Raw genomic sequence first — 22,239 nt, 5'->3', positions numbered from 1 at the left:
TTCACCGTCTTTATGTCCATACCATTGGGACAGATGTGTAGAAATACTCCAGAAAGCTCTCATGTGAGGCAGTGCCAAAACTGAAAAGGATACTGCAGGGACCTACTGCACTCAAATTTCCATGTGAAGTTCTGTGCAGCTTCGGTGAGTCAAGGTCAGCTGGCCTTACATTAAATATAAATATTGCATCTTCTACTCCTCAGTCATGTAGCATCATCCCATATATCATCATCCCATAGTAAGCAAGTCAGAATCCAATTGCATCATGAACTCTGGATGTTCAGGTATGTGGCTGACTTTGTATCATAAGATCAAAATTGGATAGTTGCTGAAAGTCCAGGCCTTTTCCATGCTCAGGTCCTTGAAATAATCAGCAGCTGGATTTATAGGAATGCAGCCTTATGAGCTGTGACCAAAACCAAATTTCCCTTGGTTTATCCTTTTGCTGACTCAATCACTGGTTATTTTCCATACCAGTTCTTCAGTGCTCTCCTGCTTAACAAAGCCTCTCAAAGCATTGTCATCTTTGATTGTCATCATCCTTGGTTATTTGGACCCGGGGCCCTGACCCCAACCCTCCGGCTCAGTTCCTGGCCTAACCTCAGACCTGCTTTATCACCAGCCTTGTGTGATGATCTGGACTGCTGGCAGAGCTTGGATATTGTCTCAGGACCTGCACTCCCCTTTTGTCATGCTGCCTCCTGGAGCCCTATCCCATTCTCCATCTTATCTCCCAACACCTTCCATCAGCTGAGTATATCAGCAATATTAGCATTTTTACTCACCTTTTTGGCTGTTCTTCTTCCTCCTCATGGTATCTTATTTGTTGCTGGAACCTCTTAAGATCCTCTTTTTCTGTAGCAGGAATGAAGCTCATAAAAGTCCTCCCAGCTGCCTTGTATCTCAAACAGCTGTTTCACAACTCCCAGAGCCTTGGTCCCAGAGATCCATAACACAGTAATTCATGTGAAGACCATGCATTTTTTTCTGTGTCTTCAGGTCTGACCAAGGGAACAAAATTGATCTTTGCACCCTGAATAAAAGCTGGTTTGCACCAGGACGGAGAAGTAACTCTTTTGCACACAAAAGAATTAGCAACTTTCGGCTTGCATTCTGCAGACTCCCAGTGATACCTGGCACTTTTAGAAGTTCCAAAAAGGCAATTGTGGTCAGTAGATTTTAATTAGCCATATGTATTTTTTTAGTTTATAATCTGAAGAAGGTTGAAACCCACAGCACACACCCCATACAAATGTCCACATTTTTTATATGTGGTCAGCAAGATGTTTTCTAGTTTATTAGATTTTTTTTTTTTAAGATTTTTGTAATCCTAATAATGAAAATCTGAAAACACATCTATATATTATAGCAATGTAAATCATCCTTCTACACTATGGCCACAATTATTAAGCAGTCTCCTGCTTTAACTGATGATTTCAAAAGCCTGGGGAACTTTTGAATCTAGTTTGGATACTATTGCACTTGCCTAACTAAATTCATACTTCCAGTCAAGTAGAACGATCAGTAAGAGGTTCTGCTCTAAACCCACTCACACGTAGTTCCTTCAAACAACACCACACCCACTACTGCTGCAAAAAAAGAAACCTAGCAGAGGTTGAAAATGTTTTCCAGCCTCTTTCTACACTCAAAATTATTGATTGCTAGAATATCCAAATGGCAAAGCAAGCTGGGCATGAAGACAATGCCATGAAGAAAGTGCTAAAAATACATTATTCAGCTTTTTATAATTTCACTGCTTGAGATGTGATTTTTTAAAAAATTTTATTTATTTCCTTTGAAACAATGCATCAAACAATGTAAATCATCCTTCTATGCTATGGCCACATATGTCCTGTATAGACTCCTACTTCCAGTTGGAAGTTTTAGTCTTTGATACATTCAGAACTGAAAAAACTCCTCCTGAGAAAAATTGAAAAACACTATTAAAATTTGCTTTGGATTCAGAGAATAGAGATTTTCAAAGGAGTTCAGCCTGTTTGGGTGTATTTGCTTGGTAGCCAAGCAAAACAGGAGCGGAGAGGCAATTCAGCTGTGGCCTATAAATATACTGTAGACTGCACACTAGGGGAGAAGAAAGCTTCTCATGAATATGTTTATGCTGGAAATTAGAAGGTTACTCAGTCCTCACAGCAATGATGCTTTGGAACAACCTTTCACTGGAGGAATGAGGCAAAGCCATTTTAAGTGGCGTCTCGACTAGCTGCAGGGATGATCCCACGGTTGTCTGTGACAAGAAATGACAGAGCGTGTGGGTCTGTGAATGGTCTCCTTTTCGAAACAAGCCCTTACTTGTCACAGTGAGAACTTTGGATGCTGAGTGTTTTGGAAAATCTGGCTTTTACTGGATGTCTGAAAGTGGGTAGAGGCCATTCTTTAATATCCATAGGTGGCGGAGCTCTTCAAACCTCTTTTTCATGTGGTATTAACATGAGGCACCTGGAAGGTAAGAAAGAGACACTTGATCATAGGCTACAGGTTGATTTGAATAAATCAATGATATGAAGAATTTTCTTTAGAAACCTAATAAATTCAGCATAAACACACAAAAGAGATCTTACTTGGACTTGCTAACAGTTCTTATACAACCCTTTCCAATTACCGGTGTATTCCAGGATATAAACTTCGTGTTGCACACTGCCTTTCTGCAAGCCATGCTGGTATTCCAAAAGTGTTCTAAGAGTTGCCACGACCAGACATTTCAGAGAGAATGAGGGTAATTATGGCATCTCTGGGCACAGCAAGGTTTACCCCCATTAGCCAGATGATGCCCTGGAGGAGCACTTAGGGTGACACAGCGTGGAAAACAATGTGGCACTGCAGGGTGTAGACTAGGTATAACTGCAACAAGGCCAAAGGGAGCTTTGCTTTGTTAGCACTTACTTATGTCATAAAACTAAAATAAGTCTGTCAACTACCAACCCGACAATTATACTAGTTTTTTGTTTTGTTTTCCTCCAGCCTTCCTTGAGATTTTGATTTGGTTTATAGACTTCTCGTTGGCCATGATCACAGATTTGGTTTTGCGTTCTGGACCTCATGAAGAACTTTGCACTGCATCACTGTGTTTCTTCCCTCGTGAGATGTTTCTGATTAGCTGCCTGAAATACAGGTTTCACAAGGAATTCCTGTGGCACAGAAGTTTGTCTGGCAAAACTAATTGAGGAGAAACGGTCCAATTAAGAAACTCATTGTACTTTTCCATTTCTAATGGCAAACTCTGCAACAATTTATGTCCTGTAGGAAGAGTTTGCAGACTTAGAAAAGATCCTCATTATTTTTGAGCTGACAAGCAGTGCAACTCACGCAATCATGTGTGCTTGGCAGTCCCCTGAACCAAATGCTGCAAAGAGAAAGCGTTGTGGAAAGCCTTCAACAAAAGCACAGCTCATCCTTTGGCTTCTTCAGTTAATGACCAGCTTTCAGCTGACATGTACATGCCTACTCATAGAACTGAAAGCGTTATGGACATTGTTTCATGTAGCAAACCAGAATCACACCCAGCTCAGCCAACAACTAGTCCATGCCCCACCATAGCTCAGCAAAAGCTTTACATGTAATTTCTCAGCTTCATCTAAAGCAGAAAGCCTGACAGCATTTCAGGGAATATTCCCCTAAGAATCCATTTTCTTAACGAAAGCTCATAAGCAAGAGGGGAACAGGCACAGAGCTCACTCAAAACACCAGCTCTGAAAAACGTTTGGTCATGTTTCTCCCAGCTTTTTCCTCTAGCAGGAATATTCTCCTGGATCCTGCCATTTAAATGTCTCATGCTGGCAGCCACCTTGAACCCCCAGGCCTTCAATCCATGCGCTCAGTACTAATGTCCTTCCACTCCTTCAAGTTCTCAGCTGAGAATTCTCCCAAGGAGAGAATAAACCCATATGGAAATAAAATACAGAGTTTTTCCAGTTAAACCATTTCAGGCACCAACATCTGCCTGTCCCAAACGCACACAAAAAAACCCCTTAGCAAAGTAATTGTCTCCCTTGACAAGCAAACAGGTGATCAAGACAAACAGGTCAGCAAGTGGGTGAGCCACATAGACAGCCATGGCCCAGATGATTTACTGGTCTTTGAAGAACACATTTCCTTCAAATAAGCTATATTGTTAAAAGAGAGAGAAAGAAGATTAAGTTTTTACCTAGAGGAACATTCAGCCTTTCATAAACCTTACTCTTACCCAATGTCTTGTGTAAATCTGCTTGTAGTACACTGACAAGATTGTATTTTGCCCAGAGGTTGGACTCGTGGATCTTGGAGGTCTTTTCCAACCTTAATGATTCTGTAACAAATGATCACTTGTGACATGATCGCAAAAGTGGGATTGAAAGCAAGTGGTTTACTTTCCATACATGATTCATTTGTGTTGTCTTCCTCACATGCCAATACTGAAGCAGAAAATTCCTACTTCTCTGTAGGAGTCAATAGTGACACCTTTCCTTCTTCCTCCTCCGGTTACCTAGCTACGCAAGTTGATCTAACGACTGCTACCGAAAATCTTACCCTTTGCTCCCTAGCCCAGGGCTGTGTGACCCACCCCTTCATTTTGCAGTACTTCTGGCCCACATACCTTTCTAAAAGCCTTTTTGGCTCGTTTAAACCCCTCCTCCATTTTTGTTGTTTGTTTTATGCCATTTTATTGGATTAAATCAGCTCATTGGAGTTGGCCAAGCAGCAGAAACTGCACAAAGCCAGTAGCTTTCTGGGCAGAAACAGAATTCCCTATTTCCATCAGCAGCGAGCCGGTAACGTGGCTCACTGCATCTCGAAAAAACACACCGAGCCAGCAGAACAATCAGGGAACCTGCCTCATCTGCACAGCTGAAAACCAGATTAGCTAAACTCCTGCTAGAGGTTCTGGAATCCACACTGACTTTGCACGAAGAGACTCAACGCCATCCGTTTTGCCAGCTCATCTGTTCCGGCAGCATCCTCCAGCAGGAAAGTGGCAAGAACTTAACACAGCCACGAGCATTCCTGCAGTGATCATCCAACTGGAACCCGCGAGGATGCAGAGCTATCCATGAAGAAGGAATGCAAGCAGCGACTGATGAGATGTTAACTCAAGGCTGAACACAGAGAAAACCAAAAGGCAACAGATTTACCAAGTAGGAGCGGTTTCCACACGAAGAACTTTATTTTCATAATTACAGCAGTGAAAAAGCAGATTTTTAAAGAAGGAGGGGAGAAAGAAAAGAAGAGAGCTTTATGTCTGCATGTTTAATAAAAACAATTTCTCTAGGACAAAAATCATTTACATTCTGATAACTCACATTCAAACATAAATAGAGAAAGGCATCAGGGCGTAACATTCAAATGAATACTTAGAAAAAGTAGTAATGTATTTGTATTAATAATCAAGAATGCAACACTGCAATATTTAATCCTGCATCTGTATATACAAATGCCATATCCTACACAGCAATAACTGAAGACATATACACCAGTAGGAGCACGTACATCGATTTCTGTTAAACTGAAAAGGTAGGAACTGTCCTTACCAAAAATCTCTTCCAAACTGGTATCACACAAAAACCACTCTGAGTGGCAAACAACAAAAATGAACACTGAAATAACTAAAGAAAACCAGTTTAAAAAAAGAAATTCAGTTAACAAATAGGAATCACAATGCAGGATTACCTCTCCCCCAATTATCCAATCGATTATTTTCCTCTAAGGTAAATAACACAGCATACAGAAAAGTTATTCTATTTCAGTAAAGTACTAAAATGCAGGCTTTTGCCATTTGGTCCTTTTACATTTTGCTTATTATTTCAGCCTGCTGTATCAAAAAGGAAAGTTGTGTTTCTCTCGATCTTTGGATATAAAAACGCTGAGAAATTACATTCTTCAGCATAGAAGCAAATTTTTGAAGAATCTGTGCATTTCTTTTTCCTTTTTTCTTTTTTTTAAGCACATTTATTTTATTACTTTCATTCATGCAAAAACTGTGAATTAATCCCATTCCAGATAAGGATTCTACCATAAAATTTAAATAGTCAATTTATTAGATTACAGAACAATAGAAAAAAAGCTTAATCCACATAATACCTTGCTACTGAACTCTACTCAGTCAAAATTACACTAATCTTACACATTTGCCTTCTTAGAGATGCAGGTGTAATAATTCATTCAGAAAAGCTAAAAGACAAATTTAAAATAGAACAGATCTGATAACTGTACTTATTCATCTGTACATAAGAGGTTCAAACATTTATGAAACTACGTGTAACCTCCAGAGAACACAGACACCAAATTGTTTAAACAAACTACAAGTAATTACTGCAGACCTGACAGTAATATTAAAGAAAAATTAATAATATCATTATGCTATCAAAATCTTATCTTTCCTAAAACTGTAAGGGCAAATCTGAAGTTGCAGTTCAAACTGCTAGTGTAGAAAGCTTGAAATGAGTTAAATAATTCAGGTGTATAACACTATTAATATTCTGTGTTAGCCACACAGTACTCAAATATAGATTGGAATTTTAACCAGGGGAAATTTCTTTTTGATGAAAGAAACATAAATTCAACGGGGTTGTGGCTCTGAAGGAGCAGGGAGAATCCTCCAACAAACACTCTGTCATTGCCAAATTGTGCCTTAGGCACTGTACTCAATTAGATCAGTTTTGGCAGGTAGATTTGCAAAGCAAACACCTGTACAATCACCAACAAAATCTATTCACACTCTGAAGTTATGCAGCCTTCAATCAACACCTCATAGTATATTACAGAACATATTATTCTTGTAGCAATAGGCACAGAAGATCTGCCCAAAGTCCCCCAACTCCACATCAATGCTTTAGTTTTTAAGCAGAATCCATATTTCCCAAATTTGATACTCATTCTTGGGATTCTATAGGACAACTGTCACCTATTGCATTACCTTAACTTGACATATCCTATAGTAGTATTAGACATATATGTGAAAAATCCAGTTTGCAAAGATTACAAATAGTAACAAGCTGCCAGTAAACAGTTCCTATATCTACATATGACGGTGCAAGTTAGCAGTGTCATAAAGGCACTTGTCTCTCACAGACAGTACTGTCTTCTCTAATCAATCAAAAATAGATCTTAAAAATATTTGTTTTAACATCTGAAATGGTTTTTACTCCTTAAAGTGGTGCAAATCATCGTCTATAGAACAGTAATTCCTTAGTTCATCAAGAAAGAGCTGAGTGCAAATTATCCATAATTGAATATATCTTTATAATTAATTCATTTTAATGCCATGCTTTCAAAAAATGCCTAAAAACATGCCATAGTAGAAATGTGATTGGCACTAGCAGCCACAAACAAAAAGGCAGATGCATACAACAGTACCAGCAAGCTTATTTATGAACATACTAAAACAATTAAATGATGAGTTGCAAGGAGAGACATTTGCCACAAGTCTTTTCCAAGACATTCTTGAAGCCACACCTGACCATGTATCACACATTTACATCATTAGGACATCTTTATAGCTAGCTACCTAATTTTACAAAAATAACTCCAAAATGCTCATTTCACTTCAAAGTGAACTGTTTGTTTTCACCAAATGTGAAAACCAGATGCAACAGCAGAATTTTAAAAGACACCTAAGCAGCCACTAAATAAAGTTCAGTGCAGTTTTCAAGGGTTTATGGATGGCAGTTTGAAATCCTCGAAATCCCCTTTATCTGTTTGGTATAAACGCACAGATTTTCCTCTCCAAGTCTCAGTACCTTAAAGCAACGACTTGAAAGAGTTTCCAACAACAAAAGACCTATTTTTGCAAATCAAAGGGCTCAGGTATTATAAAAAATTGACATAATTGGCTTTGCCTATGTAAATGCTCATTTGCAGTTGGCATTACAGCTCCATTAACTGAGAAATCTAGATGGTGTGATGGATGGAATAAATCAAATAACAATCCAGAAGCCAGCAGGGCTTCTGCCCTTAATACTTTCTGTTGTAACAGCACATTAAGAGTATATCCAGACTGCTGTGAAGTTGCTGGATGGAGCCTCATGCTTGAATACTAATTTTCATGTCCAGTCTCTTTAAATAATTTTGACAGCATTATACCAAAAGGAAGTTTCTGTGTCTTTGAAAAATCTGCATTCACTGAACATTGCACAAGGCTATTGAAACAAAAACAGGAGAAAAAAAAGAGAAAAAAAAAAAAGCCATTTGTTCAAGTATTAAGCTATTCCTTCAGAGAATCGCACTTCTTTGCTTATAGCAGTGACCAGAATTGCTGATGGTGTACTGACAGTTGCCATGGCAAGTGGGTGACTGCGTGGGATAGCAGACATATAGCCAAGTCAACTGCTTATGCAATCTCCATGATTTCAGCAAGCACAGAACACACCACTTTATTATGTGCTGCCAATGATCTGCATAAAGTGCCAGAGGAGAAAATGTTCTTCTGTGTCAGGCCATGGCTGTTTCAGTATTCCCATTCATCTGTTTTCATGTCCAGGTAGTAAAGAATATTCTGTGCAAGCTTTACTGCCTGCTTCCTGGCAGCCTTACACCGCTCGTCACCTTGCGGATCAACAGCATCCAGGGCTAGGAGTTGTTTTGTAAGGAGTTCTTCCAACCTCATGTAGTTTTTATCTGTTCTGTTTCCATCAAATGAAATCACCTCTTGCTGAATTTGAGACAAGTTTCCAAGAACAGTCCAAACTGCTTTATGGGACTGATGTTCAGCAGCAGTTTGTTCTGGATACATTTGCCTTTTCTCCAGTGCTTCCTTCAAATCGATATATGTTATAAGAGTTTGAACTTCAATTACTGCTCTTCTCCTGGCCTCTCTAATACAGGGATTTTTTCCAGCACTCACCTCATCTAGGTGGGCAATCAATCCCTGCAATTCTGCTTTGGATCCCAAATACAAATCAGAAGCGTTCTCTGTTTTTAAAAGTAAAGAATTAACTTCCTTCATCTTCTTGCGGATCTCTTCTATTTTCAGAATGGACTGATTTTGTGCCAGATCATAAGCGTGAGTGGAATTTGCTTCCTCTTCCAGGTCCAGGTATTTCTGCAATTTATTGATCTCTTCTACTACTTCCTTTCTGTAATTTCTGATTTCCGTGCGACCGCAGACATCCAAAGCATCCAGATCAGCAATGAGGCCTGTAAGCACACAGGACAGGTGCCTGCAGGTGTCATTCCTGCTCACTCCCATCAGAAGAGCAATAAGAGTTCCTCTCGCTTTGTTCACATCACACATCACAGAGTTAATTTTGGCGACAGAAGGATGTGCATCATTAGAGAGTGGCAGGGACAGCTGTTGCTTCATACCATTTTCTATGATCTCCTGAACAGCACACACTTTTGTCAGAGTGCGGTACCTTGCTTTGCGTAACGAAACTTTCCCGCCAGTTTTCACCTGGGTAAGCCTCAACACAATGTCCTGGATTCCTTCTTCAAATTCGTCACTAATACAGTTTCCTCCTTCGTAAAAAGGCGTGATCTCACGTTCCACAAGTGACTGTGCCTCCTTGAATATGGACTCTATTTCCAGTCTGCGCGGATGGTTTGCATTTTGTTCCAGTTCCTTCAGCAGCCTCTCTGTTTCCTGGGCAGCTCGCTTTCTGGCTTGCTGGATATCGCCCTTCCCTTCCGTGTCTACAGAATCTATTTCAAAGAGCTGTTTAGTAAGGCTCCTTTCCAATTTCTTGTAATCTCGGTCGGTAGACAGACCACTGAAGACAGCCACTTGCTGTTCAATCTCTTTGACTTCCTTCTGTATTTCATGTAACCGTTTTATGGATGGGTGTTGGTTACCCATATCCATTCCTCTTCTCTTGTCCAGTTTCAGATGAACTGCAAGGAAAAGGAGAACAAGACTTGCTTAAGTGCTGTGCAAGCACACGTCGCAACTTTCACATCCTGAAGCACTTCAGCACTAAAGCTATTTTAAATATTTCTAGCAATAGGCATAAACCACTTGGCTGATATTTCACCGCCCTTCCTCTAATTTTTTTTACACCTTACTCCCAGTCGGGCCGCACGGGTGATGCTCGAGTTGCCAGACCACCAGCTCTCGGCGCTCACCCACAGCCTTCAGCCCTCCCCTCCGCACCTGCTCTGCAGCTGAAGCCACCGCAGAACAAACAGAGCACCCGCAGCCCAGGGCAGAACCCGGAGGGGAAGGGGCGAACAGCGGCTGAGCGGAAAGCAGCGGTTGTGCCACAGCCCCGGGGCAGCGCCGCCTTCCCCGCACTCATCCCGCTGCCCCTCCGCACCCGCCGCCCGCGGCCCCTCCACGGCCGCCGCCTCCCGCCTGCCCCGCGGCACGGCCCGGCGGGGAGGGCAAAGGACAACGGGCCGCCGCGGAGGCACCTGCGGGGGGCTCGTCCCCGGCGCCCCCGCCCCGCCGCCTCCACTCACCCTTCGGCCGCCCGGCCCGGAACCCGCTGCCCGGCCCGGCTCTGCGCCACGGGCCGAGCGCCGCGAACCGCCCGAGCCCCGCCCGGCCCAGCCCGGCCCGGCCGCGCGGAGGGAGGGGGAGCGGGGGCGGCACCGGCACCGGCCCGGCCCCGCCCCGCCCGCAGCGCCCGTGCGGCAGCGCCGTAAAGCGCCGGGGCATGGCGGCCGTGCCGGTGTTGAGGGCGGGCGGCTCCTGCCGCCGCCACCGCCGCCTCCTCGTCGCCTCCTGCGCCTCCTCCTGCTCCGCCGGCGGCGGCCGCGCGGCTGAACGCGGGGAGCGGCCGGACAGCGCGGTAACCCCGGGCGGGGGGGGGCACAGCTCCTGCGGGGGCCGCGGAGGAAGGCTCGGGGGCCGCCGCGGAGCCCCGGGCGGGGAGCGCTGGGGGGGCGGGGGCGTCCCGATGGAACCCCGCGTTCCCCACAGAACCCCGCGTTCCCCACAGAACCCCGCGTTCCCCGCGGCCTCTCGCCGTGGGTGTGTTTGCCGAGGCCCCAGGGGTTTGTTATCTCCCAGCGGGGCCGTGAGTGACGGGACTGTTGGGTAACAGGTCTGCCTGGGGCAGGTACACGCTGTGTGTGATCACATGGATGCAGGAACGACACGGGGCTTTGGTAAACTTTGAATCATAGAACTACCTGAGTTGGAACGAACCCATAAGGATCATCTAGGTCCGGCCCTGCACAGGACAGCTCCAGGAATCACGCCATCTGCCTGAGAGAGCTGTTCAAAAGCTCCTTGCGCTCTATCAGCCTTGGGGCTGCAACCACTTCCCTGGGGAGTCTGTTCCAGTGCCTAATTACCCTCTGGGAGAAGAGCCTTTTCCTAGTATCCAGCCTAAACCTCCCCTGACACAGCTTCATGCTGTTCCCTCAGATGCTGTCACTGGTCACCAGACAGCAGAGATCAGTGCCATAAAAAGCTTACGTGATAGTTCTTGCCATCACGTATTTTAATGAAGTGCTGAGTGACAAAAAATGAAAAACGAAAAAAGGGTGCTCTTAAAAAAAAAACCCTGTGATTCATGTCTGTGGTAACAGAGTCAAAGGTATCTTCTCTGTAGTGCATTTTTAAGTAAAAGTAAATTGTAAATGTATCTCATTGTTTTTGGTTACAGTAAGTGAACATTCATAATTTCGGAACGTATTATGCTTGTATGTTTTAAGGTTGTGTGGCGTTATGGGATTTGTTTCAAATCGAGGTGTTCTTCAGCAACTCTGCCGAAGCGCTTGTAACAGAATTCCGTCTGTATTTCCCAGGGCCCGGGTTTCAGCCCCCCCGTGCACTCCCACAACGACTGGATCGGGCCCCCGGACAAGCATTCCAACCTGCGCCCCATCATCTTCTACGTGCCCCCCGAGGAGTCGCCCCTGGAGCGGCGGCTGCGGGAGGCCCGGCAGGAGGCCCAGGCCTGCAACCAGCGGTTCTGGGCACGGCACAACTGCGCCTTCCGACAGGTGAGCCCGACACAGCTCCCGCTGCCGCCCAGCGCCACCCGCGCACCCGAAACTGGGAACTGTGGGCTCCCTGAGGCTCTGCCCGCCCTTGGGGACTGGTAACTGATATGGTTTCTTTTAAAACACAGTGTCTTTGCAGAAATTACATTTTTTGTCAGTCATTTCTTTTAAAAAAATCCCACATTTTATTGCTGTTTAGCATCACAGAATATTTGCCTTTTGTCCTGTCTTATGCTGAAAGTATAAAGTTGTAGCTGCCCAGTGTGCAAGACCCATCTGTGACTAGAGCAGCCGTTGAAAATGATTCCGTAGCTTGTCTTTTTCTGTCCTAAGTGAGAGAAATTAGGTGTAATTACCACAGGTAAAAGAGGGACATGTGCTGTTTCACCCCAACAGTGCTAAAGTGAGGACTTTTCTGTCATGGTCTGTCTTCTTTCCTGATTTCAGCATCTCCTAACCAATGGTGTTGTGTTTTTTTGGAAGAACACTAACAGTTAAGTAATTCACCGTCATTTGTGGTAAGCTTTGAACATCTTCCCAAAACTTACCAAGATCCCAGACAAAAATGAAGCTTGATTTTTAATTTTTTTTTTAATTCCACGGAACTGCTTTCTAAGTTTGAAAAACTTACACACCAACAATTATTGTGCTGCCATCTAAGTAATGTTAAATTTTTTAGGTGGTATGTTTTTCTCTGTACTCAAAATCTCAGTTACACAGTACAGCACATCTCCATAGTTTGTCTTATAAACTTTGGATCCTGGAAAGTTCGGATCCTGTCAAACAATCCTGAAGCTTGGCTGTAGCTTTACTCCACAAGTAAGTTTTTTAAGTATCAGTAGAATGCTTGCATGAATTAATTGAGGATTGCAGGGAGCAGGATCTAAGTAACAAAGTTACGGGTTTGACTAACTCACTGGATTCAGATGGTCAGTGGACATTTCCAAGTATAATGAGTTGTTGCTAGTTATTTCTGAGGGTGTTAAACACCACATTGCTATGTAATTAAAAACAATGGTTAACTTCAAGGACTGACTACATCATATTCTAATGTGGAAAAACATGTTTTAGGAAAAAGAAGAATTTATTTATTCAAGACTGAAAGCCAAGGGTCTGGAAATGAGAGATGAAACAGGTTAGTGAGATCTTTGTTTATAGTTTAGGATGCATTCTGAATTCCACTTAACTTTGAATTTTGTTAGTTTATGCTCTTTGTCTTCTGTCAAAAGTAAATCCTACAGGTAGGATTTAGAAGTGTTTTCAGGAGCATGATAAAAAAAGTAGGGAGGAGCTCTTCAGAGATGTGCACGTGGGGGTCAGATCATCTGTTGCACTGTTCTTCCTCGCAGCCAGAGGGGATGTGCTGAAACCCTAGCCCAGTAATATAATACTTTTATAGCCTAAGGAGGAAGGGGCTTTTTACTTTCACGCCTCCTAACCCAGTGAGCTGGCTGAGGCAAACATACAGAGTGTTTGCCTCAAGTGCATGTTATGGTTGGGTGGATAAATTCACAATCTTTGCCAACAGGTCCATAATATATGCAATAAACACAGTATTTTTCCTTCAGGGGGAATAAGGCAGCTTCTGGGGAGATGGCAGCCGCTATCTGCCTGTCTTTGCCTGAGCACAGTAGCTGTAAAATAGTGGCCTCTCTAATTCATTATGTGAAGCTGAAAACAAAATACCTTCATAATAAGAGTGCATTGGCCATTGTAATATGAGGTTGAACATTTTGTTCATAGAATAATGATCTGAGTTTAGTAAAGCATCTGCTCTGACGTTCTGTGTATCACAGACCATTATTTTTTTGTGTGTTTGTATCCTGGTGATCAGTGTGTGGTTGAGAAGTAATTTTAATTAAGTTCTGTGTTTTTTTGAAAACACTTCTTTTATATTGCCATTTTGTGTTTGTTTTGTTTTTTATACCCTAGAAATAAAAAAGAGTAAGCATGTACCTCCCTTAAAAATATAATGACTGCATGCATCAGTTAACTATTCTATATACAGCTGTGAGTGTATGTAAAAATAAGGAATAACCATATAGATGAACAGTTGGAACAAAATTTACTTTTCTACGTAACCAATCAATTCTTCTGATACCAGTAATAAGTAACAAATTATAGGTGTTACTAAAGCAGCCTTCAAGTAGTTTTGAAGCAGATTTACCCCATAGTATGTTAATCCACTGTAACATATTAGTTTTGTAAATAATGATAAATAGAACCAATCAATAATTTACACTACTGTGATCAGTCTCAGGAGCCTTAAAATGCATTTTGAAACAGTAACAAGTTGAATATCACAATTCCATCTCCCTCATCATATCCATGTTCCCTGGGACATTCAGATCTGACCCTCATTGTAGGGACATTTTGTGCCAGAAGGTTTGTATGGGAGTTGTCTGGTAGAGTTGAGAATATTTGTTGGTCCTCAGGACTACACATCTCTGCTGTAGCCACAGGGTTTACTGTTTCTCTTTTTATATTCTGCTGCTGAATGTCATATTCAAAATCATCTTTTGTATTTGCTTCTTCACCAAATAGTTGCCTAATAAATTGTTTATAAGGCTGACATCTCAGAACATACTCTTTTTGGTGTAAGTTACTTGAAATTTATCAACAGTGACAGGAAAAAAAAACATACATCTGAAAATACAATGTCAGTTGTGGATAGTATTTTTTTAATATTTGCTTTAAGGGGGGGAAATTTAAATAACTAATTGCTCTTATTGGTACTGTTTAGACTTCAGCTCTATGAGAAATTAGTTTTATTCAGAGAATAAATGGGCTTTTTCATAGAGATTCACTAGTTCCCTAAATAATCTAAGGGCTGATAAACTTAATCACTTCCATAAATAATAGGGGCTTAAGAACCACGCCAACTTCAAAATTATCACTATTTTTAATCTGCTGTGCTCTCTAGCTAAGTTTTAAAAAGTTGGAAGATAAAGGATATTAACTTGTTCAGAGTTACACAGGAAGTGTGTAGGAGCAAGGAGTCAGACCTTGCTCTTCTTCGTCTGAACTCAGGGTTTTAATGCAAAGAATTACCTTGACTTTTTTATACCAACACTTATTTTCAGGTCAAAAAGCAACACTGAATGCAGAAGAAATGGCTGACTTTTACAAGGAGTTTCTAAGTAAAAATTTCAAAAAACATATGCAGTATAACAGGTACGTGGAAGGTATTTACAGACTAAGAGAAAGATGAGGTCAAGTTTAAAATTTGAACATTTTTTTTCCCATAATTGGAAACAGCACCTAAAACTATAATTTTAGACATTTTTTTATGCTATTATGAGCATTTGACAGAAATTTGCATTATCATTTGAGTTCTGCTGCTGCTTATTGTTTATTTAGTGGAAAGAGGAAGCTTGTGTCTGAGATTTAAAGACGCAAGATCAGGCACTCAATTTTTTATCTTAGGTCATGGGTCTTTCCATGCTGCTAATTGATAAATATGCAAATAAACTGGTTGAAATTTTCTGTATAACAGATTCTGGTTGACTGTTAAATGAGGACTAATAAATGTGATTTATCTCAAAGGAAAATTGTTTCATTGAATTAATATTTAATATTCTTGGCTCTGTCATTTTGTAAGCATTTAGTAAAAATGAAGGTGATTAGCCTTGAGTTTGAGAGGTTTTTTTTGTGTGGCAAGGCATTACTAAATTGATTGCCTGAATTTATCCCGTGTAGAACCTCAGCTACAACTTGGTAAACCCACATTCCATCTCTTCACAAGATCTGCTGCTTTGTTTCAATGTTACTGTTTGTACAACAACCTGATAAACTGTGTTGGGGATCTGAAAGGAATGAAAAATGACTGGCAAACACACATAACCCTGCAAGTAGCTATGCACACATGAGAAAGGGCTAGAAATGAGGAAAGAATGGGAAGCTGGAGGAGGACAGCACTTAATCCAGTCACGGTAGTACTGCCCACTGAATATGACACCACAACTTCAGTTTCCTCTCTGCATTGGATTGAAAGGTTATGGGGCTCAAAAGTATCGAGTGTCACTGGGTTCCTAATGGTGCGATGCTAGTGAGAGTTCTACCGTCACTGTAACTGACCTCTAACAAATTGTGGGTTAAGGTTCTTCTTATGTATCATGCATGAACCAGAAAATACTACCCTGTGAGAACAACTTAACTGTGAAAAATATTTAAAACAAATACACGCATCTTGTCTTGCCCATAGGCGATGGGGGGGAACCTCACTATAAACTGAAGTGACAGATGGAAAGTAAGAAATTGCTTTTGGTGGAAGGATTGGTGTTCAAATTGCCTATAACTGATAAATGGGAATGCAAGTAGTTTATCTCGGAACTGGTCACCATTTGCCATTGTTGTAGTGACCTTGGGACAGTGCCCCATCCTCATGGGTGAGAGAATTCAGGCTTTGTGCTTAAACATGACCTTCCTGGTTTCTGCCTTGTAAAATTAGGTAGTGTCAGCTGCATCGTTGTAGTTTCAAAGTGGAACTGCACAGCCCTGAAAGCAGCAGAGCTTTTTACTGGCACTCTGATTTTGAGGGGTCATGTTATAAAAATCTGTTTATGCATTTAGCTGTATGTTCTTTTGCAGTATTGCCAGCTGGCCTGAAAACTGTGGCAGCTGAAGTGTTGCAACTTCTAAAATTTAAACAAAATTGAAGCAATGACTGTGCATAGATGCCTTGAATATTTAGTTCAGGGTACCTAGACTGGAAATACAGCCTAGTTTAGGAAAAAAATTCAAGAAGGATATAGGAAATTAAACATGAAAGGGGAAAAGAAACAGTTGCAATGTTAGCATGATATTTTGATTTAACATGACATCTGAAGGGGTAGCTCAGTGTTGCTTGTCAGTGTGAATTTGGCTACTGTCCTTACTGAGAGGTTAGTGTCTCAGGCTTATGTTAGATCTGTACATGCAAGGTTTCCCACAAAGATCTCAATAGAAGACCTAAATCTAGTGCTTAATGTTCCTTGCTAGTTCTGTGATTCTGTGTATTCTATTGGTGCTTGTGCAGCACTTTACAAAATGGGGGCAAGATTCTTGTTAGAAACTAGAAAGAAATTTTGATATTACTTTAGTTTGTAATAGGGACAAGAATTTGAAGCAAGTTCTCAGAGGTTAAAAAGGGCTGATACAGACTATTCTGTGTATAACATGAACAGGTTCCAGAAGCCATGGATGCTTTATAAAAATTAAATTATTTAAAGATGTAAATACTAACTCTGGCAATATTAAAGGCATTATCTTTAAAGGAAACTGCAGTAGAAAGATAATGTTTCCTGTATTGGATTATACAATAATCTTTGAAGTGTGATTTGATTTTATTTTTCCCCGCCCTCGCAGGTGGCCAGCTATGCCCTTTTCAACACTTGTATCTTCATCCACTTGCAAACAAATCTTACCCATTGCACAGCACTGTCAGGAGTTATTCTGGATAGCTTGGTGATCAGCTTTACTTTTGTAACATGAGATAGGGTTTTAACTACTTTATCTCACCTGATTTCAAATACAGTTAGAACCCTGTAGTCTGCTTGTGGATGTGGGTATACATATAGACTTTTTCATAGGTAATTTTATAAGGCAGGAAAAGTTTTACCACAAAGAACAGAAAATGCAGGTTATCACTGAATTGTCATTTGTCAATGCCAAAGGATATTTTAATATAATTGTGTACCTTTTTCCTATTCTTGTTCTGTGTGCTGATTATTTTCTTGGCTTTGGAATCCTAGAGAGTGGTATAAACGTAATTTTACGATCACATTCCTCATGGGACAAGTAGCACTGGCAAGAGCTCTGAGGTGGCTTCGTTGGAAAAAGAAAAATGTAGAACATTAATCACAGCTCCGTGAAGAATGCAACACTAGCTAGGCCTGGCATAAACTTGTTGTTTATAGTGATGTTCAGAATCTGAATGACTGATGTAATAATTGCTCGAGTCTGTTTGTTAAACTATGTAAATAAAAGTCAGTATTGGTCTTAATTTATAATCACTTTGTAGATTTTCTTTACCCTTTATTCCAAGCATATAAATAATATTTCTCCACCAAAATAAAACAGAGAAAACTGTTAAAAGCTCTTCCTCATTTACATCAAATGGAATGTGTAATAATGACTGTCGTATTTTTACCACAGAACCATGGCTGCTAAATAACATGTGATTCAGTCTCTCTGAACTCTGGTCACAGAAGATGTCTCCACCAACCATATTAGTATATTAAGACAAAAATGCCTCATTTTGCAGCAGTTGCCTGTCTGGGGCAGTAGCAATCCGTAAGTAATAATGGCCAGTCTCTTCGCGAACGAAGAACCGGGGAAGGTCTTTCCACCTTCCAGCCTGCGCATTGGATTTTTTAGGTGAGACACAGTGTGCGCGGAACTGAGCCCACCCTTTAATCCTGAGGTTCATCTGCCGGGGCCAAGCACGCTTGGACGGTGGCAGTGAGGTCCTCAGGACGTAGATGGATTGCCTTACAGGGCTAACGAGCTCCATCTGCCCGGGGAGGGGCCCCGACCGGGACTCGAACCCGGGTCTCTGCAGTGACAGTGCAGTGAATTTTCCCCTGGACCACCGGGGGCTGATGAAGGAACAGGTATGATTTGTGAGTATATGTGCAATCAATTTTGAATAATCCTCTCTTCAGTGTGATTATTTCATATTTTTAATAAAGATTTAAGATAGCCTTTCTTATAATTTACTAATGCAGTAGGATCTTCATAAATATATTTTTTTTATTAAAAGAAATGTGTCTTCCTTGGAGAAGAGCTCCTCTAACCTATAATTGGTAAAGATTTTAGTTGCCAAGCAATAAAGCAGATGCATTGCAAGCCACTTTATCTTGGTAGCAAAGGAAACTAGTAACTGCTGTAAGGAGAACAACATTACTACAAGTAAGCACTACTTTCTCCTGCTTCATTTCTTTCAAAAAAAGATACTGTTCTCACCAGTTTCTCTGAGGCACTCAAAACTATGCACCTGAGGATGATTTTTCTGGCCTCCAGGTACGTAATATCAGTTGGAAGTGTCTTGGTTCAAGTGAAGTCTTAAAGTGTTATGCCATGTATTTGTAATTTAAAAGAAGTTTCATTCCTCAGAATGTTCTCTCTGGCCTTTTATACAGTGAAATGATTTTTTTATCCACTGCCTTCTAAGAGGATTCTGATAAAAAGAAGGTATGCTGTCAGATGAAGTGTATTTTCCTAAAGCTTTGCTGTAGGGAAGGTTCTGCTTTTGGAAACATCATCTCAGTAGCCACTGACCTGTTTTTCATATCTAAACATGACATGATTTATTCACAGACTTTTTCAGCTGGAGCAAAAAGAGCTTTGTCCTTTGTATCAACTGTAATAATTCCTTTGCAAGATGAAATAAATGTTAATGACATAGTAGTGGATCTCACTGTTGCGTACAATGATGATATTATTGGTGCTAAAGTGGTCACTGAATTGTGTAAGTGTTGTGTTATTAGTAAATTCAAACAGTAATTAATGGTGTTTGCTGAGATAATAGCCAGTACTTGTAGCAGAAATATTTGTGCATCAGTGCTGTAATTAAAAATTTACAAAATGCCACCTTTAGGGAAATATTTTTTTTAAATAGACTAATGTGAGTATGTAATGTAATTCTTCAGGGCTTTACAGTAAATCATATCTTACAGCACATAAGCTTTGACCACAGTGTGAATGCACACTTTAGTAAATATTTCTGATATAAAACAATGGATACTGTAAGAAAATATCCCAGAAAGGGAGGGACCAGACTGGTGGTTAATGGCCATATGTTCTGACAGCCTGTGCATAAGATCCCTGAGGTAGTTTCACATGCTTTAAGTGGGTAGAGGTCAATCAAAAGCATTTTCATCTCCTGAGCTGCTCACTTCCATTAACACAGACATTTTTGTGTCTGCCTGCTGAACCAGATCAGGAAATTGATTCACTGCTAGAATTAATCCAAGGAAAAAAATGTTCGATGCCAGTTGAATTAATATGCCTCATCATGCAGATATGTGTTGTTTGGCATGGGGGAGCTGTGGGAATTCAGATGGAAGGTTCAGATTGTGCTTCAGTAAATTCACAGTTAAAACTGTTTTCTGAACATGTAATTTTAGTGTTGATCACCTCAAAACAATATGAGCACACAGTGGATCATGCTAGGATTCTTATCTGAGCTGCTTTGTCTTTCAAATACCTCCAGGGACAGTGATGCAACCACTGCCCTGAGCAGCCTGTTCCACTGCCTGACAACCCTTCTGGTGAAGAAGTTTTTCCTATTACCTGACCTAAACCTCCCCTGGCACAATTTGAAGCTGTTTCCTCTCATCCTATCACTTGTTATTTGGCAGAAGAAACCAACTCTCACCTCTCTACAACCTCCTTTCATGTAGCTGTAGGGAGCAATAAGATCCCCCCTGAGCCTCCTTTTCTCCAGACTAAACAACTCCAGTTCCCTCAGCTGCTTCTCACAGGACTTGTGCTCCAGATTCTTCACCAGCTCAACTGCCCTTCTTTAGACTTTCTCCAGCACCTCAGTATCCTTGTCATGAGGGGCCCAAAACTGGATGCAGCGCTCAAGGTGTCTCACCAGTTCTGAGTAGAGGGACAATCACTGCCCTGATCCTACTGGCCACACTACTGATCCAAGTTAGGATGTCATTGGTCTTCTTGGCCACCTGAGCACACCCTTGGCTCATGTTCCGCTGCTGTTGACCCTCACCCCTAGGTCCTTTGCTGGGCAGCTTTTCAGCCACTCTGCCCCCAGCCTGTAGTGCTCTGTAGTTGTTGTGATCCAAGGGCAGGACTTGGCACTTCACCATGTTGAACCTCAGGCAAGTGGCTTTGGCCCATCAATCCAGCCTGTCCAGATCCCTCTGCAGAGCCTTCCTACAGTCCAGCAGATCAGCACTCCTGGTCAGCTTGGCATCATCAGCAAACTGACTGAGTGTGCCCTCGATCCCCTCATCTAGATCATTGATAAAGTTATGAAACAAGACTGGTCCCAAGACTGAGCTCTGGGGAACACCATTAGTGAACAGCTGACAACTGGATGTGGCACCATTTGCCACCACTACCTGGGCCTGGCCAAACAGCCAGTTTATTACCTAGTGAAAGGTGCTCCCATCTGAGCCATGAGCAGCCCATTTCTCCAGGAGAATGCTGTGGGAAACAGTGTCAAAGGCTTTACTGTAGTTAAGGTAGACAACATCCACAGCCTTTCCCTCATTCTCTGCGGGTCATCTTGTCACAGAGGGCAATCAGGTCAGTCAAGCAGGACTTGCCTTTCATAAACCAATTCTGGCTGGATCTGATCCCCTGGTTGTCCTGCCCATGCCACATGATGGCACCCAAGATGATCTGCTCCATATGCTTTTTCCCAGCACCCATGCCAGGCTGACAGGCCTGTAGTTCCCTGGCTCCTCCTGGCCCTGTAGATGAGTGTCACATTTTACAACTTCCAGTCAATTGAGACCTCCGCATTTAGCCAGGACTGCTGATAAATGGTGGAAATTGGGTCGGTGAGCACTTCCAACAGCTCCCTCAGTCCCCTTGAGTGGAGCCCATCCGGCCCCATAGACCAGTGTGTCTAAGTGGTGTAGCCTGGGTACCTGGAGAACAACTGGTCTTGCTATTAAAGACTGAGGCAAAGAAGGCATTAAGTACCTCAGCCTTTTCCTCATCCTTTCTCACTATGTTTTCCTCCCATCCAATAAGGGATGGAGGTTCTCCTAAGTCCTCCTTTTTCCTGATGTATTTAGAGAAACATTTTTTATTGTCTTTTACAATAGTAGCCAGATTAAGTTTAGTTGGGCTTTGGCCCTTCTAATTTTCTCCCTACATATTCTCATGTCATGCATGTATCTCCTTAGATGCCTGCCCCTACTTCCAAATGTTATAAACTCTCTTCTTTTTTCCCCGAGTTCCTCCCACATCTCTCAGTTCAACAAGGCCAGTCATCTTGTCTTTCAGCAGATGGGGACGGCCCATTCTCAAGCACTTCTGTGGTTTCTAACACATCAATATCTCTTGTGGCTTTGCTGCCACATGGCTCTCCATCCCCTGTCTCTCCTGAGACAACAGACCAAAGGACCTCCCCAGCACACTGTCCCTCAAACACAGGCATGTTGCCCCCAGGCAGATAAGCAGGCCTGGTTTTATCCATTTCCCCCTTCAAACTCATTAGGATTCTGTGTAGCATGCTGAGTCCCTTCATCTAAAACCTATTGAAGGACTGAGGTATTTATCTGTTAGGTAAGAGTTGAGCTCTTATTTAGAGTATCTAATAAAGCCACTGTGAAAATATATTAAAAATAATCCATCTGAAATACTGAGTCTCATTACCAAAACCCACATGCATTTACTGAG

The 22,239-nt window shown here is 41.9% G+C and overlaps 2 protein-coding genes across 4 annotated transcripts; one reads left to right on the top strand and one right to left on the bottom strand.

Annotated features, from left to right (window-relative positions):
- Positions 1-5,221: 5,221 nt before the first annotated feature.
- BAG5 (BCL2 associated athanogene 5) lies at positions 5,222-10,466 on the bottom strand. Its single transcript, XM_027887501.1, has 2 exons — positions 10,387-10,466; positions 5,222-9,819 (listed from the first exon to the last, which is right to left on the bottom strand). The coding sequence occupies exon 2, from the start codon at positions 9,788-9,790 to the stop codon at positions 8,438-8,440; it is 1,353 nt and encodes a 450-aa protein (XP_027743302.1). The 5' UTR covers positions 9,791-9,819; positions 10,387-10,466; the 3' UTR covers positions 5,222-8,437.
- A 117-nt stretch (positions 10,467-10,583) lies between these two features.
- APOPT1 (apoptogenic 1, mitochondrial) lies at positions 10,584-17,870 on the top strand. 3 transcript variants are annotated; one of them, XM_027887503.1, is made up of 5 exons: positions 10,584-10,718; positions 11,683-11,880; positions 12,952-13,015; positions 14,964-15,054; positions 17,613-17,870. In XM_027887503.1, the coding sequence occupies exons 1-5, from the start codon at positions 10,584-10,586 to the stop codon at positions 17,716-17,718; spliced, it is 594 nt and encodes a 197-aa protein (XP_027743304.1). In that variant the 3' UTR covers positions 17,719-17,870. The 3 variants fall into 3 exon arrangements, with proteins under 3 accessions (XP_027743304.1, XP_027743305.1, XP_027743306.1); XM_027887504.1 differs by lacking the exon at positions 10,584-10,718 and adding an exon at positions 10,999-11,037; XM_027887505.1 differs by lacking the exon at positions 10,584-10,718 and adding an exon at positions 10,999-11,037 and having other exon boundaries at positions 17,227-17,870.
- The last annotated feature ends 4,369 nt before the right edge of the window (positions 17,871-22,239 follow it).

The sequence above is a fragment of the Empidonax traillii genome, unplaced genomic scaffold (genome assembly GCF_003031625.1).
Source record: "Empidonax traillii isolate 1590-97213 ecotype Southwest subspecies unplaced genomic scaffold, ASM303162v1 scaffold213:size761030, whole genome shotgun sequence".
Classification (NCBI taxonomy): domain Eukaryota; kingdom Metazoa; phylum Chordata; class Aves; order Passeriformes; family Tyrannidae; genus Empidonax; species Empidonax traillii.
The sequence above is the reverse complement of the archived record's forward strand: the minus strand, read 5'-3'. Positions and strand labels throughout refer to the sequence as shown.